A 25623-nucleotide genomic window follows, 5' to 3' on the forward strand; every position below is an offset into this window, starting at 1 on the left:
GCACAACCGCGTGTCTGCCTTATTCCCGGGCTGGGCCTCAGCCTGTGGGCAGGGACATTAACCCACCTCCGGCCCAGAGGAGGGTGCCCTGACCACGCCTCACCAGGCTCCAGGGGTTGGGGTCTGGCGCTCTCAGCCCCAGATGCCCCTGGGACCACAGTCCAAGCTGTACCATCATACCATGCCCTGGCGCTTGGGCACACAAGAGCTGCCATTCAGATCTCAAGCCCACACCTCCGGCCCCGGCCCTCGGGCCCTCAGCCTTCTACCCCGAGGTCCTACGCCCCGAGGCCCCACCCCGCCCTCCTGAGACCGCCTTCGGGTCAACTTGCTTTTCAGAACAATCGGCCTCCTCCTCAGCCAGGACATCAGGTGTAAAGCTTATACCTTGTGAAATAGCCATTGAGACAAACCCTTCACAAATAGCAGAAGAGATAAATAGATGCTCATCAGGCCCCCCTGGAAAGCCTCCCCCCCAGGTATCACCCGCCTGCTCCCTCTCCTCTCGGGGAAGGAGGAGGGAAGGGAGGCGCAGGGCGGCGAGGTCCGAGGGCTGCTTTGTTCATCAGCGCTGTTCATCAGGGCGCGATCGCCTGCTGCAGACAGCGCCTGAACAACGGGCCCCGAGGATCTGGTGCCTCCACGAGTCCGGGGAGGGCAGGCTGGTCCCCTGCTCCGCGCCTCACCAGGCTGCAGGCTGTGTCCACAGGGCCAGGTCCTCACCCGCACGGGTCACAACCCCTTCCCAACACGGCCAGCAGGAGACTCTCCCTCCTGTTTCTCCTGCGGACCCTGACCCCAGCCACAGGCCCCGCCAACTCCAGGGACCCTGTGTCCTTCCTGGAAGCTGCTGCAGCAGCTGCCAGGGCCCGCGCCCCAGGACACCCCTCCCAGAGCTTCCAACCGGAAGGCCCGACTGCGGGCACCCAGGGCCCTGGGACCCATCCTCGACGTGGGCTCGAGGCAAGGAGGCATCTGGGGTAGCACTGAGCCTCATTCGCCAAACTCCCGGGAGCCCTGATCCTCTGGAGGGGGAGGCGTGCGGCACCATGTGTGTGTGGGGTGCATGGCGAGGGGGTTGCTGGAAGGCAGCAACGGCCACTTGGGAAGAGGGCCGCATCCAGGAGAGGACAGGCCAGGTGGGCAGCAGTCTCAGCTCTGGGACCTGGCCCGGGAGGGTGAGGCCCAGCAGTGGGCGCCGGGGGTGAGTTAGGGGGGAGGCCAGATAGGAGCCCCAAGGGCTTATCCGCTAAGAGGACCCTAAGAGCTGTGGTCTCCCACTACCCTGGAGGCGGGGCCGGATGGGAGCAGGCCTAGGTGAGCTGGGGTGGGGGGGTACAGAGTGATGACAAAGTCTCTGGAGGTGTGTTGAGAGGAGAGGGGAGCCCGGGGGTGGGAAAGATCCCGTGCTGGGCAGGTAGAGAAAGCTCAGAGCCAACACCATTTTTTTCCCAAGCACAACACTTAAAACACCTCTCCTGAGCTGGGAATGAACATTCCAGAAAACTGGATGGGACGGCATCCTTGGGGAAACAGGACCCTCCTGTGGAGGTGCAGGATGGCCGCGAGGGGGCGCAGGTGCAGACAACCCCTGGGGGCCCCTGTAATGACCAAGAGGACTTCAGAGTTAGGTCAATATTTAGTTTTTAACTTTAATGTGCAAATAAATAGAAAAGGAAAAACTACATTCAAAACAGCTGCAAAGGAAGTACAAGCCCCAGAACAGAAATTCTTCAAAAACAGAAGAGACGCTCCCTAGAAGCATGCAGGGCGGGGCTCAGTGGGGTGTGGCCCGCACCCCAGGGCCGCACCGAGGCACGGAAGGGGCCACGGGCTCCGGAGGATGGCGCTGGGAGGGTCTGGTTCAGGAATTCCGGTAAGTTCCCTTCTTATAAAACAAGGATGTGGACAAAGTGCCTGGTACACTTGAGCAAACATGGGCTAGAAGACCCTGGGCAGGGCACACTGGCCCTGGAATCGCCCAGACCCCGAGTCAAAGGCTTTGCAAACCTTGAGTTCCACAGGTAACTTCTAGAAACACATCTCCAATCCCCAGAACTGCATATTTGGCACAGCTCAGTTTTGGGAGGGTGAGGGCTGCTGCTGGGCAGAAAGGAGGCCGCACGGGGATGGTTCTAGAGCCCCTGTTGGTTGACCCCCTTCTGATGGTGCCAGGAGCCCGGCCAGGACTTTTCATGGTGCAGGAATTCTAGAGAGCTGGTCCCCAGCCCAGACTGCTTGGCATTCTTGGCACAGAAAGCCTCTGTAGGGCAGTCGCCTCAGCCCCTCATGCCTGTCCCCTGTCCAGGTGGTGGCTCTAGGAATGGCAACGTCAAGGGCAGACCTGCAGAGTCCCACGAAGAGGGCTCTCAACTGCCCAAGGAACCGTGGGACTTGGCTGCTGCAGAAGTTACAACCACTAGGAGAGCTTATGAATAAATACTTGTGTGCATATATATATTTCTAGAATGTCCTTCTTAGGTACATGGCCGCACCCCTGGCCCCCCCGCCAGTGTGGGGCCACTCGAGCTCCAAGGGAGTTTCAGGCTGAGCCCCCTCCCCTCGGGAGCTCGGAGTGTGGCTGCCATGTCAACACAGGGTTTGGAGTCCCATTTCTTCCAGGGTGGGGCCTCCCATGCCACATCCTGACACCAAAGCAGAATCTCAACAGTTTGGCCCAAAGGGCTCCTCCTGCTTTCAAAGTGACCAAGGACCCCACGCATTAGCAGGGCCACGCCCATGCCCAAACTATCAGATGCAGGCATGGTCCCAGCTTGGGAAATTTCCAGAAGCTTTTAGAACCATTCAGGAAGGACAAGCTTTTCAAGCAGATCCCCCAGGCCCGACTCCTTCGATGTTGGGGTCTCTTGAATGCCGACCCCCTCCCCCACACATGCCCCCCAACGCGCAGTTCATCACGGACTTTTCCAGACACTGCACAAAAGGACCAGTGGTGCCCTCACCTAGGGATTTGGCACGTGTGATGAAAGCGGCCCAGCAGGTGCATAAAGGCCATCACTTGCTCCTCGGCCAGCGTGTTGATCCTCCCCCTTCCAGCAAGGAGCGAGCCCCGAGTTCAAGTGCAGGAAGGGGTCAGGTTTGGCACGGGATAAACCCAAAGGAAGCAGGGAAGCCGAAAGGGATGGTAGCACAGGGCCACAAGCCGACACAACCCTATCCTCTAGAGCTCGCAGCCTGTAGCAGCAAGGCTGGGGGACACTGTGCTCCCCTCAGGTTGTTCATGAGAAGGCCCCGATGCACATCTGGGCCAGGGAAGTGGCTGCACCAAACCGCGCGTCATGGCGCCCACCGAGGGAGTCAGGGCGAGGCTGGGCGGCGGCTGTACTGCACTCGGTAGCGGGTCACAGGCAGGCCGTGCACGTGTGCCGTCTCACAGAGGGTCTTGCAGGGCACCATGTCCTCGTCCTCCTCGCCCATCAGCCAGTCCTGCACCAGGCCAGCCGCCTCCACTGTCACGTTGTCCTCCAGCCAGCGGCCATGCCACTCCTCAAAGTGCTGGTGGTGGCGCAGCAGGACCAGTGGTTGTACCTGCAGAAGGGGGTGGGGAGGGGAGTCAGGGCAGCCCCAGATAGCCGTGGGCCGGATCCTGGGGGGAAAAAGGGTGCACACCACTCCCAGACAGCCGTGGCTCCCAGGCCCCGGGCAGAGAGGGGCACCTGCTTGGCCCGGCAGAGGGTCCCACGGCGGTACATGTAGTCCTCGGAGTTGACGATGAACATCATCTTGTGGGTGCTGAGCTTGAAGCGACAGTCCACGTTGCAGGCGCTCTCGACCCCGACCAGCCGCTTCCAGGAGCTCTTGGCCTCGCCGCGCAGGGCACGCACCTGCTCACACTGCCACCTGCGGAACTTCTTGAGGTTCCTGGAGGCGAGAGGAGGATCTGCAGACTGGGAAATCCTCACAGCCCGTAAACGCCGGGAAGACGGCTGACTTCCCCGGGGTCAGACAAATGCAGACCGATGTGGTGGAAACCACTACCCTACCCCTTTGGCCAGCAACACGGGGAAAACCAGTCAGGCCCTGGTGCTGGGCCCTGCTGCTGCCGGTGGTGGGAGCGGGTCCCCCGGGAAGGAACCACATCTGGGGGTCCTCTTACCTTTGCAGGAACACGGGCTTCAGGAGAAAGCCCTCGGTGGGCGAGCTGGATGCCCCCTCGGTCCCCACATACTGCTCCACATACCGAGCCAGGTGCTGTGGGGACATGGGGAGACAGGCCCGTGTCATTGGAGGCACCAGCCTCTCACCTGGGACCCTGAGCTCAGGGGCTCCCAGGGATTTCATCCTCAGTTTCCCAAAGCATCGGGAGGGTGGCAGCTACTGAGGAGCCACCAGATGGCAGCAGCTCTGGCTGAAGCACTTGCCCAGAGCCACAAGGTAGACAGCTGTGGCATTTCACACTTGGGTGGATAAGCACACCTGCTATATGACATCCTCTCTGCACCCGTCACGTGACAAGCTCCCCCAGGGAGCGGGGCCTTCACACAGAGGAGCTGGATCCGAGGAGCGGCAGGGACAGGCCAGGCAGGAGTTGGGGATGAGCAGAAGGCAGGGCTTGCAGGGGCTGCTCAGGTCAGGGGTGAGCATGGTCTGCCGTGTCCAAGTGACCCTCCCTCTGTTCACCACCTTCTAAAAGCCACAGGCTCCTCCAGACTCAAGCCTCACAAAACCACATTTGCTGGAAACTTCTGGAAGGAGCAGGGTGTACAGACCCCCACCTACACTTGTCTGGGAAAGCATCTGCTGTTGGGAAGCCCTGAGGCCCACAGGGAAGGATTCCACAAGGGGACCCCCACTGGCTGCAGTAGTGGGGAGGGCCCTACTCTGTGAAGGAGGCTAGGGGCTTAGAGGCACCGGGATACCAAGTGGAATGTGCATCTAGAGTGTGGGCCAGGGGGTTTCTCCTGGTGACCAGGGACTGGGATCCAGGGCTCTGGGCTTCAGGCACGGGGAGTACAGGGCCACACGCCACAGGGTCGGAGTGACCATGCAGGCCATGGGCTCAAGGGGGATGACAGTGTTTGCAGCAGGTGGGAGGAGCCAGGAAGAGGGTTTTGGGGAAGGATGGCCTGGCTCTCACCTGCTTTCCTGCCCTGGACATGCACACTGGCTCCTGATGGGGCATGTGCAGTGGCCATCCCCTCTCAGGCTTCCAAGAAGGTCAGGCTGTGACTGAGGCCTCGCTGGGTGGACAGTTGCAGCCGGTGCCTGGCCAGTGTGTGCACAAGGCTTTTGGGGGGCCCGGGGGGCCCCACGGTGCTGCCCGTGGCTGCCCCTAACCCCCACGATGTGTTCAAGGTGGACTGTGGTTCTCACCTGGACCTCCACAGGGTCCTCTGTCTGCGCCTCTTCGGTGTCTAGAAGCTCGATGGTCATGATCACTTGCCCTTTGCGCTGGAGGAACATCACCTGGGGAGGAAGGGGGATGAACAGGCTGAAGCCCCGAACGAGGTTGCACGGTCATCTAGGACTGCCTTCCCCAGCTGCCAGGGGCCCAGTAAGAGAAGTCTGTGCTATCGGGTAGGCTAGCAGCCAAGTCAAGGCCCAGCGCCAGCCCCAGCCCCAGCCCCAGCCCGCCTCCCGGGCCGGGGCAAAGCAGCCAGTTGTCCCCCGTCGTGGGTGTCCTCCTTGCAGCCCCGGCCCCGCGTGGGGCAGAGCGTGGCCACCCTTTACCTTGAAGCAGTTCTCATCAGCCATGCACCGCTCAGCCTTCCACTGGTAGCTGGTCTCCCTGGCAGCGCGGACGCAGCGGGAGGACAGGTTCCCCCCTGCAGCACCTCGCTTCTTCTCGTTCAGGTAGAGCTCCACCACCTTCAGACAGACGTCGTCACTCACGAGGTGGTGCAGCTGGCAGGGAGGGAGAGCCAGTGGGCGCGTGGCGTCTGTGTGTCCCCAGGAGGAGTGAGGCACAGCTGCCGCCACCTCCCGTTGGGACCCCCCTCATCCCCAGACGAGGCCAGCAATGTCCACGAGGTGGGCATGAAGGCCAGGGTCCAACGGCTGTGCCAGGCAGCCTCCGCATGCTGGCTGCAGACCACACCGGACAAGATCGAAAACCAACCCAGAGCAAGCCAGCCCAGACCAGCAAGCGCTGCCTCGGTGTGAAAAGCACTAAGGTAGTGAATAAAACGAGCCAAAATGGGGATGGTAATTATCCCAAGGTGGTGCCATGGCAAGTAATTCTTCCCTCAGTGTTCTGCTACGGACACAATGAATTCTTGTGAGCCCTATCAACATACTCAAAACCTCCAGATTTAGGAAGAATAAGGGAAGTAGTGGCCAGTGAGGAGTTGGTGCCCCAGGCACCAGCCGTGGGGGTTCCAGGCCTCGGGGCCTTCCCCACGCGCAGCTTTGTTGGGTAGATATAACACGTGGCCGCGTGTAAATCTCACCCGGTAAGTAAGACCCCAGTAAACACACCGGCTGCTACTACTGACCAGAAGAAAGGCTAATCAAACAGGGGAAAGAGGCAAAGAGCACCAATATGGCCTCAAAGCCTTCTGATGGCCCTGTGAGCATGTGCCCTGCTGGCAGGTGGGAGGTCGGGGCCTGGGGTCCTGTCCTTATGGGGCTTCAGCTAAATATCTCCATTTTTCTTGCTCCTTTTCTTTTCCTTTTTTTTTTTAAAAAAACAAAATAAAACAAAAAAACACAAAAAACAAAAAACGAAGAAACAAGTTCTATAGGAGACATTTGGGGACAAGGGAATTAAAAAAAAAACATGTTCATCAGAGTATCCGATCTGGTCCAACCCTCTGGGTGCTATTGATGAGGCTGCTGTCCCCAGAACTGGGCCCCACTGGGGGCAGACTGGATGCCCAGCCCTATAATGGCCTGTTCACAGGGCCCTGTGTGCCTGCTTCCAGAACACTTGTTCACACAGGCCATGACTACAGATGGTGATAGGTAGGGACAGAGAGCTGGCCTGGCACACAGAGGGACATGGGGAGATGGCCAAACACAAAAGGGTTAGGGTCTCAGAGCACACCTGTCAGGGAGGAGGATTCCTAGCAGCCAGAAGATGCAGAGCTTCCCACTCCCCAGTGGGGAAAAGGTGGTGGGCTCCACAGGGGAAGGGCCAACTGGCACAGATGGGCTCTCCACAACCTAGGATGTCCAAACAGCCACAGAGGGATCCAAAGACACCCACCCTATGAGCCGTCAGGGAAACCAACCACAACACAACCCCACCACCAGCCAGACCCATGAGGGAGGAGAGGCCACCAATCCTGAGCCACGGGAGCCCCACCCCAGGCACAGATGGCAACCTCCAGGGATCAAAGAGGGGCTCATTCCCTGCAAGGCTTCCTGGGGGGAGGGATGGGGGCCACAGGGATCTCGGCAGAGGACCCCACACAATCCCACGGTCTGGGTGTGGCCAGGCACGCTATGGGCTTGCAATGGTGCACAGCTCCAAACCGGGGGCTCTCGGTGCCAGAGACCAGGCCGTGGGTGCCTGCATGCAGGGAGGGCTATCTGTGAAGACCCGAGCTGCACGCTTGGGCATGCTTCTGTGTGTGTTTCTGCTTCGATGGGAAGCTTGTAAAGCCTGAAAGGAAATGCCATTTCTAGCAACTGTATCTGGGTGAGAGGGTCAGGACACTACTCTTACCTCAGCTTTTTTGCTTTGTGGGGAATAGCCTTACTGGATAAACGGGAAACCAAGTCAAGCTGAACAATAACTCTGGTGGTAACCGAGCAGGACTTATGTCCCAAGACCGTATCTGTCTCGTCTGAGGTTTTGCTGTTTATATTAACGTGACTGATTTCCTCCTGTTCACACCCAGCTGTGGTGTCTTCTGCTATTCTCAGTGATACTAATAAATGTCCCTGACAGTCTCCCTCCAGAAGGAATGAGCTACACAGTTCCTTATGTGTTGCTACCGTCAAGAAAGGTGTGTCAAGGAGTCAAATGGATCCTTGTATACCCATGTTTGCAATCACCAAAAGGTGGCAACAACCTGGGGGATCCCTGGGTGGCTCAGCAGTTTGGCGCCTGCCTTCGGTCCAGGCATGATCCTGGAGTCCCAGGGTCGAGTCCACATCAGGCTCCCTGCATGGAGCCTGCTTCTCCCTCTGCTTGTGTCTCTGCCTCTGTGTGTTTGTGTGTGCGTCTCATGAATAAATAAATAAAATCTTAAAAAAAAAAAAAAGGTGACAACAACCCACATGACCATCTACAGGTGAGTGGATGAATGAATGTGGTCCATCCACACGATGGTGTAGGCGTCGGCCACGTTAGGGAAGGAAGCACTGAAACGCACTACAGATGGATGCGTGCATTTTGGTGGATGAGCCCCGCAAGCAACATACTGAGTTTGAGAGGAGCCAGACACAAAAGGCCACAAGCTGTATGAGTCCATTTAAAGGAAACATCTAGATCAGGAAAGTCCATAGAGACAGAAGACAGACAGGTGGCTGCCAGGAGCTTGGGAGAGGACAATGAGTGGGATGACCGCTCATGGGGGTTGGGTCCCCTCTGGAGTGATGGAAATGCTCCGAAACTAGATACAAGTGGTGTCTATACAACATTATAAACGCACTAAATGCCACTGAATCGTTCATTTGAAAATGGTGAATTCTGTGTTATGTGAATTCTACTTCAATTAAAATAACAAAAGAAAAGTGCTGACCACAGGGCCATCCCCACAGCATGAGATGAAGGAAGGGCCGGGGGCAGGCAGGGACCCTCCCAGAGGTGCTTCGTGGCCCGTGGCTCCAGCCCCGCCACCCCTACTCACCTGCCGTGCAATGCTCTGCACCAGCTTGTCCATGGTGAAGCCCACGTAGGCATGGATGGTAAACATCTCACGCAGAGTGTCCTCGTACTGCGTGGGGTCGATGCTGCCCTCCAGCAGGCTCCGCACCATGTCCAGGAAGGCCGGATAGTACTCCTCCAGCTCCACCTCGCCTGTGGAGTGGGGACCACAGTCACCCAGGGCCACACACACGTGTGGGCCTCACCAGGATGAACCTAAGTCTCCACAGGATGCTGCCTCCCGCCACAGGCTTCCTAACATCGGCCTGAGGCTCCAGGACGGGAGCCAGACTGGGCACCCGAGTCCTGGGCCAGCCGGTGGACGTGAGCACCCGTGCACCACCCCCAGGGGCCCAAGGCCTTACTCGGCTGCTTCAGCCGCAGCTCCATGGCAGGGTCGTTGGCCTTCTCCCGGCGGCCCTCACAGAGCAGTTTCTCCCTCTCCTTCTCGGTCCGGTACTCCAGGAGCTGCTTCTGTGCCTGGCGGTAGATCTTCAGCAACCTGGAGCACAGGGTCTGGTGGAGGCGCAAGAAGAAGTACCAGTTGTTGTTGGCGAAGAAGAGGCTGTACACGTCATCCAGGGGCTTGTGCTGCTGTGGCGGCTGCTCGGTGGCCGGCGCCTCGCCCACGGGCCCCTTCTCCTCTGGGGGGCTGCTCTGTGGCCCGGGCGCCGGCTTCTTCCGGTCACCGGGGTCTGCACTCTGCCCTTGGGGGCTCCCCCTGCTCTCATCAGCGGAGTCCTCAGACGCCCCCAGGTCCAGCTGCTGGGAGAAGAAGAGGCTGGGCACGAACTGGTGTACCAGCTGGTGGATGGTGCCCTGGTCCTCCTTCTGGATGGCTGGCTGCCGCTTCACGTAGTAGCTGATGAGGGCGGCCGCGTCCTCCAGGATCTGCCTGTCCTCATACACAAAGATGAGGTGTGGCTCGCTGGATGGGGCGCTGCGGCCTTCCGAGTGTTGCTCCTGGTGCTGGGGGGGACAGGGGGTCATTAGGCAGGAAATGACCAGCTGGGAGAAGTCAAGGTAGGGGAGCCCAGGGCCAGAGTGCTCTAAAGGCATCACACTCTGGTCTGGGGTGCAGCCCAGCACCTCCCAACTGCCCACCAGCCCACTCCACCCACTGATCTGTGTCTAGAGTGATTTGACCTACAGGAGCATGGTCAGCCTTGTTACGGTCTTCTAGGCCTTCTGCACTGCTCACGACAGGATCCCAGTCCCTGGCACATCCTGTAGCCCCCGACACCTGGCCTCATTCAATGCTTCACGAGCGCCGAACTACCTCCTGCTATGTGTTAAGACCTTTGCAACCTACCCCTCTCCTCTTTTGCCCTGGAAAACCACAGCCCTGGTCTCATCCCTCTCCTCAGACTTTATCCAGCTAATGCCTTTTCTTCCTGCGAACCTGTAGATGATCATACTCTCTCCAGACTGCCTTGAGCTGCCTGCTGAGGTCAGCCCTGACAACACGCTCCCCTGGGTGGCATTGATCCCCAGCACCAGGCAACGAGGCTGACACACCCAGGCTCTCAGAAAATGTGAGCGTGGATGCCGTGCCTGCAGGTGGGGAGCTCCCAGGGGCAGGGCCAGGTCTCTCTCACCTCTCGGTGACCGGTCCAGGGCACAGCACTGAGGGGACTCCTTGAACAGCCACAGAATGAGTGACCAACAGAGAACGAGGGCAGGGTCAGGCCTGTCTCTTCCTTCCAGAGGTCATGCTCCCTCGGGGACACTATTCTGTAGCAGCCCGAGATCTCCTTTCCCTGCGCTGGCGGCAGGGGGGCCTGAGAGCTGGTGTGCGGCTGCTCCAGAAGCTGAGCCCGGCTCCTGGCTCTGGCGTAACCTCCTTCTCCTACTGCTCTGTGAGTCCCTATCTCATTTGTGCCACAAACACCCTCAAAAATCTCTTTAAGTCCTTTTCTCAGAGCAAGTTCCGACGTATGGAATTCAGAACTGTGTTCTGCTAACCCACAGTGCAACACGGGGCTGACTTCCCCATGCATGACAGGCTTGCACACGCAGAGCTCACCAGGCTGGTGGGCCAACCTCCAGCCCCAAACAGTGCCCCTCTCCCCTCTGCCCCCCGGGGAAAGGGCGAAGGAACTCCGCGGTGACAGTGCTGGGCCTCACGGGTCAGCTCATCAACTCTCGTTCTGAGGCTGTCCCACGTACTCTGTTGAGGGGGGTGGGAGGGTGCTCTCAGGCCTGGAGGATCCGCTGGAGGATGAAAGTGAGGAGACCCAACTAGCTGCAAGTGGGCCCTGCAGGGCAAGGGGCAGCCCAGAGCAGAGCAGCAGGAGGGAAGGGGCTTCCCACCACAGGCTCTTGCAAGTAACTCCCTCCCTGTATGTGGTATCAATGCCTCAATCCTCATAGCCTGGAGCCAGCCCTGCCTCAGTTCTGCGGCTCTGGCCCCATGAGCCTGACTGTGCCCCAGCTGCCAAGAAGGCGCAGTGTGGTGACTAGAGGCATAGCCCTTGGGCCCGGAGCGTTGTCTCCTGTGACTGGCTTTGGCTAGTGGCCACATCTCAGGTCTCCGTTTTGTCACTCCTAAAACCAGGACAATGCTACTGCATCGTAATGTAAGGGTCAGATGGAACGTTCCTCCTCAGGGTTCAACTGTGCGGGCACACAGCTAGCAGCAGAGAAAGGAAAGGTGAAGTCACCGAGGGAAGGTTGATCAAGGCCCGGGAGTAAGTGGGGCAGGAAGGAGGCGTGGGAGGGGAGGGCCCTTTGCCAGCAACGGGCTATAATCCTCCCCCTGGACGGGTGTTAGGCTGAGTGCCACAGAAACATCCACTCCACCCCTATGAGAGGGATACTGAGGAAACAGAGGCACAGAGAGCTGGCAATCTGCCTGAGACTGGGAGAAGCAGAGGGCCTTACTTCATCATAGACGCTCTCGATCTCGTTGAGTAAGCTCTTGGAGCGAAGGGCCTTGGTGTCGTTCTGTTTGAAGTTTACGGCCTGATGGTCCAGGGACTTGAGATATGCCTTCTCGTACTGTTCCCGCCAGATCTTGTTGAAGCCCTGCTGGGCCTCCCGCCACTCCTCCTCCTTGGCCTTCAGCCTGCAGGGCAGAGGGGCTCAGCATGGAGACAACCCGGGGCACCCACCCGTCGTCCCTGCACAGGCAGCTGTCATCCACCCACAGGCCTAGCCGAGTGCATTTCCAAACCAGGGACAGCCAGCTCCTGGCCTGGGCAGTGGGTTCCGCGCTTGAGAGAAGAGGAAGGGAGAGAACACTGGCTCTGTAGAACTGATGTGGCTGGTGTTACAGCTCTTCAAGTATCGCTGCCCCAGAGCCTTCTCCCTGCCCTACCCCATGGCATTGACCACACTCTGGGTAGTTAGTGGATCAACCACTGGGCTCACATACTTGACTGCCCCAGGCGAAGGGACATGTCAACCTCCCTCAGCTACTCTGCAACCCCAGGGTTGAACACAGCACCTGGTCAAGGGCAGCCACTTACTTCATACCTATTCACTAGCACAAAAAGGTTCCCAAAATGTACTGCTAAGTAACAGGCAAGCTGTGCTATAGGGTGATCCTATTTGTGCTTTAAAATAGTTACCTTTCATGTTTAGATAGGACTATGTGCATGGGGAAAACTCTAGAAGGATGAGACAATTAACAGTTGTGCTTTTCTCTCAGGAGTAGAACATAAGGAGGAGGACAGACTGGAAATCATACTAAGATAGCCTGGGGCCCCGGGGGCCCCCTCCCAATCACTGATGACAAACAGCACTAATGAGCCCCAGGGGGACTGCCTGTGACAGGTGGGGCAGCCAGAATCTGGAGACACCTTTTCAGGACGACAGGGACAGCAGTGACGGGGTTTTTCTTGAGGCTCTCGATGATCTCTGGAGCCTTGTCACCGTAAATACGGTGGATGGCGCGGCGCTGGATCACCTCCGATGTGCCCCCCAGACAGTCATCCAGCCGGAACTTCTCCTGGTCTTCAGGCGCCATCCGTGAGAGCTTCTTCTGCACACTTTCCAACACACGGATTGTGGCCAGGTTGGTCTCCAGGACGACATCTAACTACGGAGAGGAAGGCAGGGGCCAGCTGTTGGGGGGCAGTGGGGCCCTGGGGACAGGCCTGGGTTGGCAGAAGAGATGCTTGGACAGAAATGATTAACTTCTGTGTTTTGGGACGGGGGTGGGGGGGGTGGGGGGGGTGAGGGATGACGGATGCCAGGAAGTGGTAGCCCAGATGCGGGCCCAGAACAAGCACAGTTGGTTATAGGGCTGGGGTCTGACCCCAGCAATGGTGTGAGCCAGGTGTTCATGAAACACGACTCGTGGGTGGCTTACCACCTGCATGAATATCCAGTAGCTAGGACATGGGTGGACCCATCTGAGGAAGGAAAAGGTCTCCATACTGACCCACTTCACAGGCATCAAAGACAATAATAAAGGTGGACTCATGGTCGTCCCTGCCCCTGGGATGACTCTCCAGGCCACGCTGATGGGGAGCCAGTCCCCCAAGGTTACACACTGTGATCCCACTTAGGACAAAGTGACAGGGCTGGAGGACAGGTCAGTGGTTGCCAGGGGTCAGGGACAAGGTCGGGTAGAGAGGGAGGTGGAAAGGGCCATACGGGGCCGCAAGAGGGAACCTGGTGGTGGGGGAGTGGTGGTGGGGAATACGCATGTACACACAACACACACACCACCACACACACGGGAACACATGCACACATACACACACACCATGGAGATGTGAGATCTCAGGTGTGTCAATGTCAACCTCCTAGCTGTGACACTGTGCCAGCGAGTTTACACGCTGGGACCACTAAAAGAAGGGTCCCGGGAATCACCGGTTGCACGTAAACATCCAATGATCTCAGTAAGCATTTCAATGACGAGAATTAAGGTAACCTGAGTTAATTAATTTAATGTAAATAAGTATTATGTTTAAAATGGAAAGAAATAGCACCATTGCCAAGCCGGCCTGAAGGGCAGCAAGGCAGAAAAAGGACACTTTCAGGTGCTGCCCTCTGCTGGAAAGTTCTGGAATCCCTGGTACTTGAAAGGAGACTGAGAAAGATACATCCCAGGATGGAAAGGTAGGATAGGGTAAAGTGGAGAAATGGGGGACAGGCTCAGACCCTAGTCCCCCGCCCCCTATCATAGCCAGGAGTAAGGACTGGCTGGGAGGGCCCCACAATGCCAGCATACACACCTCGAAACGCTCATCCTCACAGCGGTGCAGTTGCTCTTCGTAGGGAGTTTTCTTGGAGCTGACGAAAGTGGAGTCCTCTGACCAGGAGGGGAATGAGACCCAGGTGTCGTTCAGCACCTGGACCAAGAGGAGATGCTATGACCAGTGCGGGAGGCCTCGGTGGCCAGAACTGTTTACCATGATCCGGTATGAAAGATACGGAGACAAGGGACATAATCCACTTCTTACAGGAAATTACCTTCTCATACAAATAATAACCTTAATTTTAAAGCGTTTTTAAGAGAAAACAGGACTTTGGTCCTGTAAACAAATGATACTATTTCAGGGGTTGGCAAACTTTCTCTGTAAAGGGCCAGATGATGAAAATTTTAGGTTTTGCAGGCCAGCCAGTCTGTAAGAGGACTATTCCACTCTGCTTCTGTCCTGGTAAAGCAGCCACAAGCATTATAATGGCATGTGTATGTGCCAATAAAGCTTTATTTACAAACACAGGCATAGGGCCAGATTTTAGTTTACTGACCCTAGGACTATATACCCTGAAATCCAGCAAGTACTACTGAATTCTGGAAACAGAGTAACAGCCTGTCTACTAACTTTGAAAAAGTATTCAGTGGTCAAGCTAAATGGAGACATACCAGAGGCAGTGACGTGGGACAAAGCAGGCTCCTGGCTGAAACAAACGTAAATCTAAATGCAGGAATATGCCAAAGCCGACACCAGTGCCAGGTGCTCTGCAGTGTGCCAAAGCTACCAGTATGGTAAGAAACCATCATCTCAGCTTAGGCATTTTGGCCACATCCCAGCACTATTATTCAAAATTTAGGGGGTTAACATTTCAGTTCTTTTATGTAAAACATGGGGGTGACGGGTTTTTGTGGTGAAAGCTGACGTGAGCCGCCAGGGAGCACTACCTCCTTGCAGATGGCCGTCCTCCCACTGCACTTGGGCTGCTGGTAGGTTTTGGGGAGTGCTCGGTAGCTGGATCCAATGCGCTTGCAAGATGCGTAGTCAATTTCCCGGCTTATTCCATCCCCGGATCTGTCGCTCATGGGTGGGGCGAATGACAGCTCTTTCACCCCCAGGAAGGACTTGAACTGCGCAAAGAGTTCTGGAAATTTCCTTCAGAAATAAAGACAAACAGTAAGTTGGCTTCTCTGGGGCTTTCTGGGAGGGGCCTAGCGATTTTAGACTGGCTTCCCCTTAGATGCCTAAAGGTTGTCAGAGAGGACGGGCGAGGTGGAACTGAGCATCAGATGTGTATAATGTCCTCAACTGTGTGAGTAAATCTGCCTCTCATCCCTTTGTCACCAGCCAGGTCCCAACACTAACAGGAGAGCCTTGAAACATGCTGGAATTGACAATTTAGACTGGCAGAAGCTGGGGTTAGGGATGTTCTTTAACTGGAAAAGTCTGGGCCTCAGGCTAGGGGTTGGTAAACTATTGCCAAGCTGCACATGCCTGTCCTTGCAAATAAAATTTTATTGGTATACTGTGGTGTCCATTTGCTTAGTATTATCTGTGGCTGCTTTTGCACAACACTGCCAGTGTTCAGTTGTACTGCCCCTTGGCCCTTGACAGATAGAGTCTGCCAATCTTTGCTCCAGAGTCTTCCTTCCTGAGGGAGATCTCTCCTGGGAAAACCTTCCACAGACATGTTTTCACAAGTCATGATGTAATGGCCATGCAATGAGAAGGTTTCAATACAACTGGCCCCCAATATCACCAGGATTTGTGATTAAATGAATATCAAATCCTACCAAGGGCAGTGCCTGGCTAGCTCATGTGGCTCTCAATCTTGCAGTTGTTGAGTTCAAGCCCCCACGCTGAGTGTAAAGATTACTTAAAAAAAAGAAAAAAAAAATCTAAAAAAAAATGCTACAGGGATCCCTGGGTGGTTCAGTGGTTTAGCGCCTGCCTTTGGCCCAGGGCGTGATCCTAGAGTCCCGGGATCAAATCCCACATCAGGCTCCCTGCATGGAGCCTGTTTTTCCCTCTGCCTGTGTCTCTGCCTCTCTCTTTCTCATGAATAAATAAAATCTTAAAAAAAAAAATGCTACGGCAAGAAGGCAGTTACTTTGACAGGTGGCAAGGTGATCCTGCCTCCTGCAACCCCCTTCTTTCATGAACCACACACACACTCCCCTCCTGAGATGGCTGTCCACTGTGCAATGGCTGTAGGGACCCCATACCAACTCCGTTCATGAGGAAAACCCACAAGCAAATGGAAACATAGGGATGGAAGACATCAACAAACACGGTGCGGAGGCCATCTGAAGTGACAACCGTGATAAAGGCAAACCGTGAATGATCTGAAGGGGGACAGGTCACTCCAACACAGTCCGCTCCAGTCCCAACTCCGGCAGCACCGCCACCAGGTGGCAGAGCTCCTGGGCGTGCAAACCCAGACTGACGCTCATACTGTGAGAAAGGCTTTGTCGAAGCGACTGCTAACCCAGCCAGGCATCACAGGAAGGCGAGCAAGCAAAAGCACGCTGTAGCTCTTTGCTGCACACCCCTGAGGTCCTCCCCGACACTGCTCTAGGCACATGGAAATGAGAACAGCTGACCCCAACCCAACACTGCCCACCTGCTCAACACCTCAAATTTGGAGTTCCTGCATTCTTCTCCCTTAACTGATAACTGCGGGAGGGTAGGTTTGGCCATTTTGCAAAACTCTCATTCTGGGGGATCCCTGGGTGGCGCAGCAATTTGGCGCCTGCCTTTGGCCCAGGGCGCGATCCTGGAGACCCGGGATCGAGTCCCATGTCGGGCTCCCGGTGCGTGGAGCCTGCTTCTCCCTCTGCCTGTGTCTCTGCCGCTCTCTCTCTCTGTGTGTGACTATCATAAATAAATAAATAATTAAAAAAAAAAAAAAAAAAAAACCAACCCTCATTCTGCTGGTAGGAAGCAGGGTCCCCATTTGGACGCAGGGCTGGTGATGCAGCCAACTGGGCAGGCCAAGGCCCACATGCAGCACACCCGCCCCACACAGGCCTCCACAGGCCAGTCAATGGCCAGAGCACTTTGTCTTTCCAACAACAGGACCCACTCCCCAGCCAGGGCCCAGACCCAGAGCACTGGATTCTGAGCTCACAAACACACTTCCACTGGAGAGTTCCACTTCCACTGGAGTGAGCATGCAATCCAAGTCCATATAAAAAGCCAGCCACGGTTTAGCCAAGGGTAACAGGCCATCTTGCTCTGGGCCATTTTTCAGAGTGTTAATAGATCTTTATCAGCCTGGGAAAGTTAACCCAAGTGAAAGGGTCACCCTGACATGTGTACCCTCTCAGGATCACCAAGGAAGCACTGCCTGATGACCCTAATTTGACTTTTGAGTATCCCAACCTATGGAGCATGACCTTAGCACTGACTATAGAAAGAAACTAGAAACAAACATCATTATAGACTCTGCTGAGAAACCCATGATGCATACAAGCAAGGGAATAGTATGCAGTAGCTATAAACGATCATGTAGGCCCACATCTGATACTGAAAGACATCCAAGAAATACTGAATTTAAAAAAAAAAAAAAAAAAAAAAAAAGGATGCTGCAGCCCAGCCTGATAGCATCATGTCCAGAAAGCAGAGGATAAGCAAAGGGCCAGTTTCTGGGCTGGACCACCCTAGACCCATCCAACACCACGGCAAAGTTCTCTTTGAAGAGCTATCTCTGAGGGAAGTCAGAAGTATTCACTCTGGGCCTTAGCCTCTTCATCTTTAAAATATATTGAGGATGGGTGACTCAGTTGTTTTTTTTTTTTTTTTTTAAAGATTTTTATTTACTTATTCATGAGAGAGAGAGAGAGAGAGAGAGAAAGGCAGAGGCACAGAGCAGAGAAAGAAGCAAGCTCCATGCAGGGAGCCCGATGTGGGACTCGATCCCGGGACTCCAGGATCACACCCTGGACCAAAGGCAGGCGCTAAACCGCTGAGCCACCCAGGGATCCCCAAGGCTCAGTGGTTTAGCATGTGCCTTTGGCTCAGGTCATGATCCCAGGATCCTGGGATCGAGTCCTACATCTGGCTCCCCACAGGGAGCCTGCTTCTCCCTCTATGTCTCTGCTTCTCTCTGTGTCTCTCTTATGAATGAATAAAAAATACAATACAGTACAATAAATTGAAACAGGGGTGCCTGTGTGGCACTGTTGGTCAGGCATTTGACTCTCGGTTTTGGCTTGGGTTGTGATCTCAAGGTTGGGGGACTGAACCCTCTGGCAGGCTCCATGCTCAGTGGGGAGTCTGCTTGAGTCTCTCTTCCTCTCTGTTTGCCCCTCCCACTCGTGCTCTAAAATAAATATATTAATCTTTTAAAAAAAATCTATTGAAACACATCAAACATGTCCATGAATCCATAAGATGCTAAAAAATTAAAAACAAAAAAGAATTGATCTTGATAAGATAGGAATGTGACTCATCATCCAGCCACTTATAATAAAAGGGAGAAATCAAGCATCTAACCTGGGCTGCCAAAAGGTGACAAATACTGTTGAGATTCTCTCTTTTGCAACCCCCAGTGAACACATAAATCTATGAACTACAGAAAGAACGTGGACACTACTATGTCCACATGGACATGGGGACATGGAAGATGGGGACTGTAGTCAGCGAAACCCACGCCAGGTGCAGGGGCACCAACACAGAAACAGGAAGGAATAAAGTGGGAGGGAGAGACTCACAAGACATATTCTAAAACAAAACCAAGACAGGAGGGAAGATTGGGCTGCGTGTTTGACAGTATCTGCGCCATCCTTACTGTAGGGAGATGCTGGCCCCAAGTGATACCTGTGAGGGGGGAAGGAGCATGATGGGATGGCATGGGAGGAGGAGGGGTTCCCAGGGGCTGGCAAAGGTCCATTTGTGACTTAGGTGGTGAGCACAAAAGGATTTGCCTAAAAATGATTCATCAAGTCATCCATCATACGGGTTTTTGGATGTGTTTTATTTTACATTTAAAAAAAAAAAGTTAAAAATCTTAAAATGAAGGCAGCCCGGGTGGCTCAGTGGTTTAGCGCTGCCTTCAGCCGAGGGCCTGATCCTGGAGACCCAGGATCGAGTCACACATCAGGCGCCCTGTATGGAGCCTGCCTCTCTCTCTGCCTATGTCTCTGCCTCTCTCTCTCTGTCTCTCATGAATAAATAAATAAAATTAAAAAAAAAAAATAAAATTAAAAAAAAATTTTTTAAATAAATACTAAAGGGTTCAGGAAGCACGTGTCCCTGGGGATGACTTTAGAGCTAAATAAGGTGCTATGCAGTCATATGCATGAACATACCCCATGTTCTAGACACTACTTTAAAGGTCTTATATGTACAGCCCAATTGGAGTGCTCTGAAACTCTGTATGGTACCTCTAGAAATCCCCATTTCATAACAGGAAAACTAAGATTCAGACTGGTTAAGGAACTCACCCAATGTGACAGAGCTGATGAGCAGGAGGCGATGCTGGGGCTGTCCGACTCCCCTCCTAAAGTGCACTGTGTGTGAACTGTGCATGTGCACTCGCCTCCTAGAAAACCTCTGCCCTCCTAGCAGCTACCCCAGCCCCTGAGGTCAGCCCATGCTCTGCAGTAGCAGGTGCTGGAAACAGGCTACTGACCTCACTATCAGGGCCTCTCTCCGGCCAGCAGGGATGCTGAGTAGACATTTCCTTCTTCCTGGCCATTTCTGATTGGTAGAATTTTAAAAAACTTATCAAGTGAATTTCTAGGGAATTATGTTGGGTGAAGAAAACCCAATCCCCAAAGGTTGTGTACTGTGTAATTCCACTTAGATAACACTTCTGTTATGTAAATTTTGGAGACGAGTGCAGATTAGGGGTTGTCAGAGGTGTGGAGCCAAGACTGGGGCTGGGTGGAGGAGAGACGTGGATGTATTATGGGTCAACACAACCATCTGTGGTTCTGAAGCTACTCAGTATCTTGACTGTTGTGGTGGACACATGAACCTTCAGAGGTGATGGAGTTGTATAAACACACACACACACACACACACACGGAAAACCTGACAAGATGAGTGGATTGTGCAAGTGTCGGCATCCTGGTTGTCACGGGGGTGGGGGATACACGACAGTGTCAAGGACCTGTGTTCTTTCTCACTACCAGGCTCCATCTAGAATTACCTCCACAACCATTGCAATTTACAAACAAAATTAAAGAAAGTATTTATCATTTTCTGAAAGCCATAAGCAACAGAAGGGCGGACAGAGCTTATGGAAACAATTCCGCCTGGGAAGCCCCAGGAAGTGTCACTCACCCGAGGAACGGGCTGACGAGCTGCAGGAGCTCGGAGCCGGACACCAGCTCCTGGTTGAAGAGCGCGATGCAGCGGAGGAAGTTCTCGTAGACCTCCTGGCTCTTCAAAACCCTGCGAACCTGTGGGGAGAGGGAATGAGGGTGCCTTCGAGGGCCAGGCCCCACACGCACTCGTCTCACTTGGTCCAGACGTCACTATGTGAACACGGAGTCATCAGGGCAGATGTGCTCTCAAGTGACCAGCCACGGCTGGCAGGGCAGTGTTCTCCAGGCAGCTAATTCACCCCTCAGACAGTACTGTGCACAGGGCCATCTCGCTGGCTCCTGCCACTGACCCTGCACGGGAGCCCCACGATTGCTCTGGCTTTACAAAAGCCATACAGCTTCAGGGAGGCCAATGTGTGTCTTCAGACTGGTGTGGGTCCCGAGCTCTGCTGCCTCCTATCCATACCACCTCCCACTGTGCAAGCTGGGTGCCAGTCCCTCCTTCCCGGCCTGACCCAGCAGCTGCCCACCCTGCCGCCTCCCTTCCTGCACATCTGAGCTGGGGGAGGCAGGCCGCAATGGCTCACCTTGTCAAAGAACGAAAACTCCTGCAGAGTGCCGTACTTCCCCACGGCAGCGATGGACAGATCTTTGGTACCTCGGAGTTTCATTTTCTTCTGTGGAGAGAAATTCTGTGTCACGAAGGCCCTGTACATCTTTGTCAGAGTTACAGCACTGTTGACACTGAGCTCTCTTGACAGCAACTCTCTTGAGGGGCTGGATGAGGTCTGCCCAGGACCCCTGTGGAAGGAGTCTCAGGACCATCCACCTCAGCCTTCATGGCTTAGTGAAGGGTGACAGTCACAACCGCTCCACCTACTCCCTGGGCTCTAGATTTCAGCACATTAGGGTTTTGATAATAGGGGGGAGCATCACAAAACTGGAATCGCAAGGGAGATGTAACCTTGCATGTAGTATATCAGAAACCTCACCCCCTGCCTGTTTTGTCCTGTGGGCTATGACAGTGGTAGCAAGGGGACAGAAAGAGGACAAGATGATCCCAGAAAAGCCTGGATTTTAGATCTCTATGAAGACTTATGTGTCTAATGGGATTTAGACCAGAACTTGGTTGCATGCTTAAGGCATTGAGGACCCTACAAAACTATCTCCCAATACAGGGGATACATCTGGAGGACACAGAAGCCAGCTTGAAGGGGCCCCACTGTCCCAATCTGAGATAGTTTAGATGCCAAGATAAGCAATAAAAGTCACAGATTATAACCTTGAGTCCCTGTTGATATAGGTAACTGAATAAATGGGGATGAAGAAAAAGCCCTTCCTACAAGTAGAAAGCCAACTAGTAAAAACACAAAAAATGATGGAATTAGAAAATCACCACTGTGGGTGATGAATGCAACAACAGGGGCTGGGTCTCGGCCTCTTTCACCCCTCAATGGGGCACTCCTTATACAGTGACGGACTTGCACAACTGCACATGGCGGCCCTGCCCATGTAAGAGCCACCATGGCAAAAAGAAACAGACCTAGGATTACATTCTGTTTACACCGGAAGAGGTAACACTCCTTGTAGAAATCCTGTGAGCCACAGGTAATAGGTGAACAGCCTATTAGACATCTTAGAGGTAAGTAGACATTCAAAGGTCCCACAGTTGGTGAATTCCAGTGACACCAGAGTCCAGACTCAGCCCATGGCCTGGGTATACTGCTTGGGGCTTCTGCACATTACTCCCTACGTCATCTACAGAGGGGGCTAGGTTGCTCGGTGTCCACATATGTGAATATCTATGTGCGGAGCTGGTGGTTACCTTGGCTGGTGCAGACACTGGACGGAGGAGCGAGGGCCGAGAGCGCTTTTTGCTGTGTTCCAGATTCTTCTCATGCTCACTCTTTTGGACACTGTTCATTTCACATGGCCCATTTCCTGTGAACTAAAAACACAAACATGGGAGGTGATTAGTACTGGAGAAACATAGCTGGGCCCCTCAGTACTGGCTCTTGGTGTGTCTGAATGTATGGAAGCAACCGACCACTTTCGGCTCAACTCATGGCACCAGCGAATGCTGCCTGCCATGGGCCAGGACCCCACCTGCACAAGAGGTGAAGCCATTGCTTAGACACCAGTTCTTGAGATGCTCTCGTTTACTTAGAGAGACCCACATACCCAGATCATCGTAGTTTTGACATCATGAAGGTGGGAGAAGGTACACAGAAGGCCGTGATGGGAGAGGATCCTGATAGGGGAAGGAGGGCACAGTCAAGAGACACCAGAGCTGGGCTTTGGAGTGCGGGGCCTGCCCAACAGACCACTGACAACAGGTCTGGCTGCATGTTCAAGTGCCCCATAGGAAGGGAAAGCATTTCAGGTGGGAGGACTGGATTGCACAAAGCCCTGGTACCAAGAGGAAGCAGCTGATGGCCACCAGGTCACTTGTGGGACCTTCCTGCCAAGTCTGTATTCTTTTCTGTGAATGAAGAAACACGTTTTGAGGAATGTCACCATTCAATGGTGGGCTCATCACTGGTCCTCCCAGGCTCTATGCTGAGTAGCCAGGAATGCTCATCACAAGTGGGGTATTTATAGGGTGTTGGCAATATTTATCAACAGTTCAGGATTGGCATTTATGTGAAGCTGAGCAGACAAGGGGAAGGCAGACAGAACTCAGGTTTTCTGTAAGATGTGTGCTGGGCCAGGGAGGTAGCTCATTGTCACCCCACTACCAGACCAGGGATGTGGAGATGCCACCTGAAGGGAGGACTACTAGCTCAAAGTGTGGGCTGGGTGAGCAGGTGTATCCAAACAAAAGAGCCAGTAACCATCAGATACCAGGGAGCTCTATGTCTGTGTCCTCTGCCCCCCTGCGGCATACCTGATACATCCTTACATGAACAAGGAAAAAACCAGAGGAGCAAAATAAACAGGATACCCTCTACTTTTTCTTTAGGATAGACATTTGTTTGCACGTGTGTAGAAAATTTCTGGGAAAGTATAGAAGATGCTTGTGAGTACAGTAACCAGGAAACTGAGACAAGGAAGGGGAAGTTTACTTTTCATACTTGATATTCTAACTAATGCTTAATTTTCTTATGAACATGCATGATTTTAAGGATAACAATTATAACGATAACTTTAAAGACCTATCATTTAACTATAGGTAAAACCATGCCCTTGGGGGATTCCACTTCTCTAGAAGACAGTTTTCTGAACATTCAAAGCTACTCTAAGAATCTTAAATGGAAACATCTTCAACTGCTATTTCTTATTACAGATGCCATTACAGGCGCAGGCACCAACTCCAAGGGGGCAGCCAGGTGACACTGTGATATGCTGAGCAGGACCAGGGGCCCCCCAGGGAGATGCACTGCTTGCCAGCCAGGCTTCCCCAGCCAGAAGTTAAGTTCAGTATTACCCCATTTCCTTCACACTTCCGACAGTTCTTACATCTTAACTACGCATCCCCATTTGTGAATGGGTAAGTTAGATGCACCCCCAAAGACCCTCTGGCCAGGAGCTGACATATTTACCACGCTCAGCCCATTTTTGTAAATAAAATTTTATTGGCACATAGCCATGCCCACTGGTTGACATCCCATCCAAGGCTGCAGTCAGGTCTTTGCGACAGAGACCCATCAGACCTAAGATACTTACTATCAGGCCCTTTATAAAAGTTTGTCAACTCCGACTTAGGCTAAGTGGTCATGTTTAATTAGAATAGTACTGAATTTCATCTTTGGCTTCTTTTTCCCGCTGTTTTAATAGAAATCCGAAAATCAATATAAAGGATAGTAAAGATAAAGTTCAAATTATACAACAGATTATATGTGGGTGTTTTTAATAATTTTTAAAAAACTGATTCAATTGCTTAAGAAGTGCAAGATGCTCTAATCAATAAACTCTGCTGAATTGATAACAAATGCTATTTCAATAAACTGTGTGGGCAGGTGTTCTGAGGGAGATGCTTATTTTTTGAGTGGGCTTAGAGGCATCCAGCTTCCTACATGCTAAGTGGTGCCCAGTAGGGGGCGCTGCAACCACAGCAATCAGAGGACAAGAGGCTACACCGCCTCTCAGACACCAAGAGAAAACTCTAGAGGGAAGTAAGGCCACCCTTGCTACAGGCTCCATGGCCCACTTATCAGTTACCTGACTGCATGCGTGCTCTGCCCCCCACAGCTGCAGCAGAAGGGGCTCCGCGCCTGCGTTACGAACCTCCTACAGAGGCATGGCTCCGCTCACAGCCCCTGGCTCACCCAGGCCAAGCACTTTGCCGAGGAACCTTCCAGCCAGCTAAGGGGGAGACATCCTCTTTGGTCACTTCCTGGATGAGGAACGGAGGCTCGGGCAGGTGACCTGCCAGGGCCCCTCACCTGCAGGTGACCTGCAGTACCCCTTTAGGTACTGCACCCCCCACCTCCTGTCCAGGCGGGGCTGCTCTCTTCAGCCTCCATGGTGTGTGTGGAAAGAGGGCCAGAACGGAGAAATCTGCCCCGGGACTCGGCCAGGGCGGGCTGCCCCTGCCTGCTGTGCTGCCCCCAGCGAGGGCAGGGTTCAGGAAAAGAGCTGCCATCAAAGAGGCTGGAACCCAGATGTAAGATGCAGATCCAGGATGACAGGCAGAGAGCCCAGCAAGCGTGCCCTGAGAGGGGGTGAGTCAGAGCTAGCAGGCCTGCAGCAGCGCTCACCTCAAGCTACTGAGGACACGGAGGCCCCAGAGCCCTCAAGTACACCTCAGGTCACACCAACACAAAGGTATGCAGTGGGTGGGAGGCGGTGAGGCTCCTCTGCTCCTCGTCTCTGTGGCTCCTGGACCCAGCTAGGAGGCTCTCTGGCAAGCAGAGAAAGGAATGGGAGTGATGCCAGGACTGCACAGGACATTATTTGGAAAAGGGGAGCTGAGCCCAAGGAGGGATGCTGTGCTTCAAAGAGATACATGGGGCTGAGAATAGATGCGAGGGTGGGGGCACAAGGAGGTGGGGTCTGCTGAGCGCAGCTGTCTGTGGTGGAGATGAGCTCTTTGGCCCTGGGGGAGGGGGCTGGGAATTACACAGGATGGCTGTGCTCTCCTCCCTAGGTACTCCCCAGGGGCCTCCTGCAGGCCAGGCAGCAGGCTGACTGGTTCTGGGGAGGCAGAGCGGGGCCTGGTTGCTTGGTTGGATACTTGTGGGGGCGGTGGGGGAGGAACAAGGACAACATTGGCACTGGAGCCTATGCCTGCTTTTCCTGAACAATCACAGCTGCTCTTTCTAGAGCACTACACATGTGCTGGGCTGAGCACGAAGCACTTAGGGGATGACAGCTCACCAAGTCTGATCAGGAAGGCCTTGGATCCCCTGTGAGACAGAAGGAAATGAGGCCCGGGAGGTGAGTGAGATGGCTGGTTCAAGCCCTCCTGAGTGCCTGCGGA

The 25623-nt window shown here is 54.2% G+C and overlaps 1 protein-coding gene across 2 annotated transcripts in view; it reads right to left on the reverse strand.

Moving 5' to 3' along the window:
• Window positions 1-1627: 1627 nt before the first annotated feature.
• SIN3B (SIN3 transcription regulator family member B) overlaps window positions 1628-25623 on the reverse strand; it is a 38881-nt gene continuing 14885 nt past the window's right edge. For both annotated transcript variants that reach the window (XM_035703620.2, XM_025457932.3), the window contains exons 6-19: window positions 22027-22149; window positions 20789-20878; window positions 20218-20336; window positions 14874-15081; window positions 13963-14079; window positions 12580-12818; window positions 11660-11843; window positions 9142-9745; window positions 8760-8929; window positions 5692-5865; window positions 5335-5427; window positions 4118-4212; window positions 3678-3882; window positions 1628-3549 (exon numbers count right to left, since the gene is read on the reverse strand). In XM_035703620.2, the coding sequence (XP_035559513.1) occupies window positions 3319-3549; window positions 3678-3882; window positions 4118-4212; window positions 5335-5427; window positions 5692-5865; window positions 8760-8929; window positions 9142-9745; window positions 11660-11843; window positions 12580-12818; window positions 13963-14079; window positions 14874-15081; window positions 20218-20336; window positions 20789-20878; window positions 22027-22149 (2652 nt within the window). In that variant the 3' untranslated portion in view covers window positions 1628-3318. The remainder of the gene's footprint in view (window positions 3550-3677; window positions 3883-4117; window positions 4213-5334; window positions 5428-5691; window positions 5866-8759; window positions 8930-9141; window positions 9746-11659; window positions 11844-12579; window positions 12819-13962; window positions 14080-14873; window positions 15082-20217; window positions 20337-20788; window positions 20879-22026; window positions 22150-25623) is intronic.

Source organism: Canis lupus, chromosome 20 (genome assembly GCF_003254725.2).
Source record: "Canis lupus dingo isolate Sandy chromosome 20, ASM325472v2, whole genome shotgun sequence".
Taxonomy (NCBI): Eukaryota; Metazoa; Chordata; class Mammalia; order Carnivora; family Canidae; genus Canis; species Canis lupus.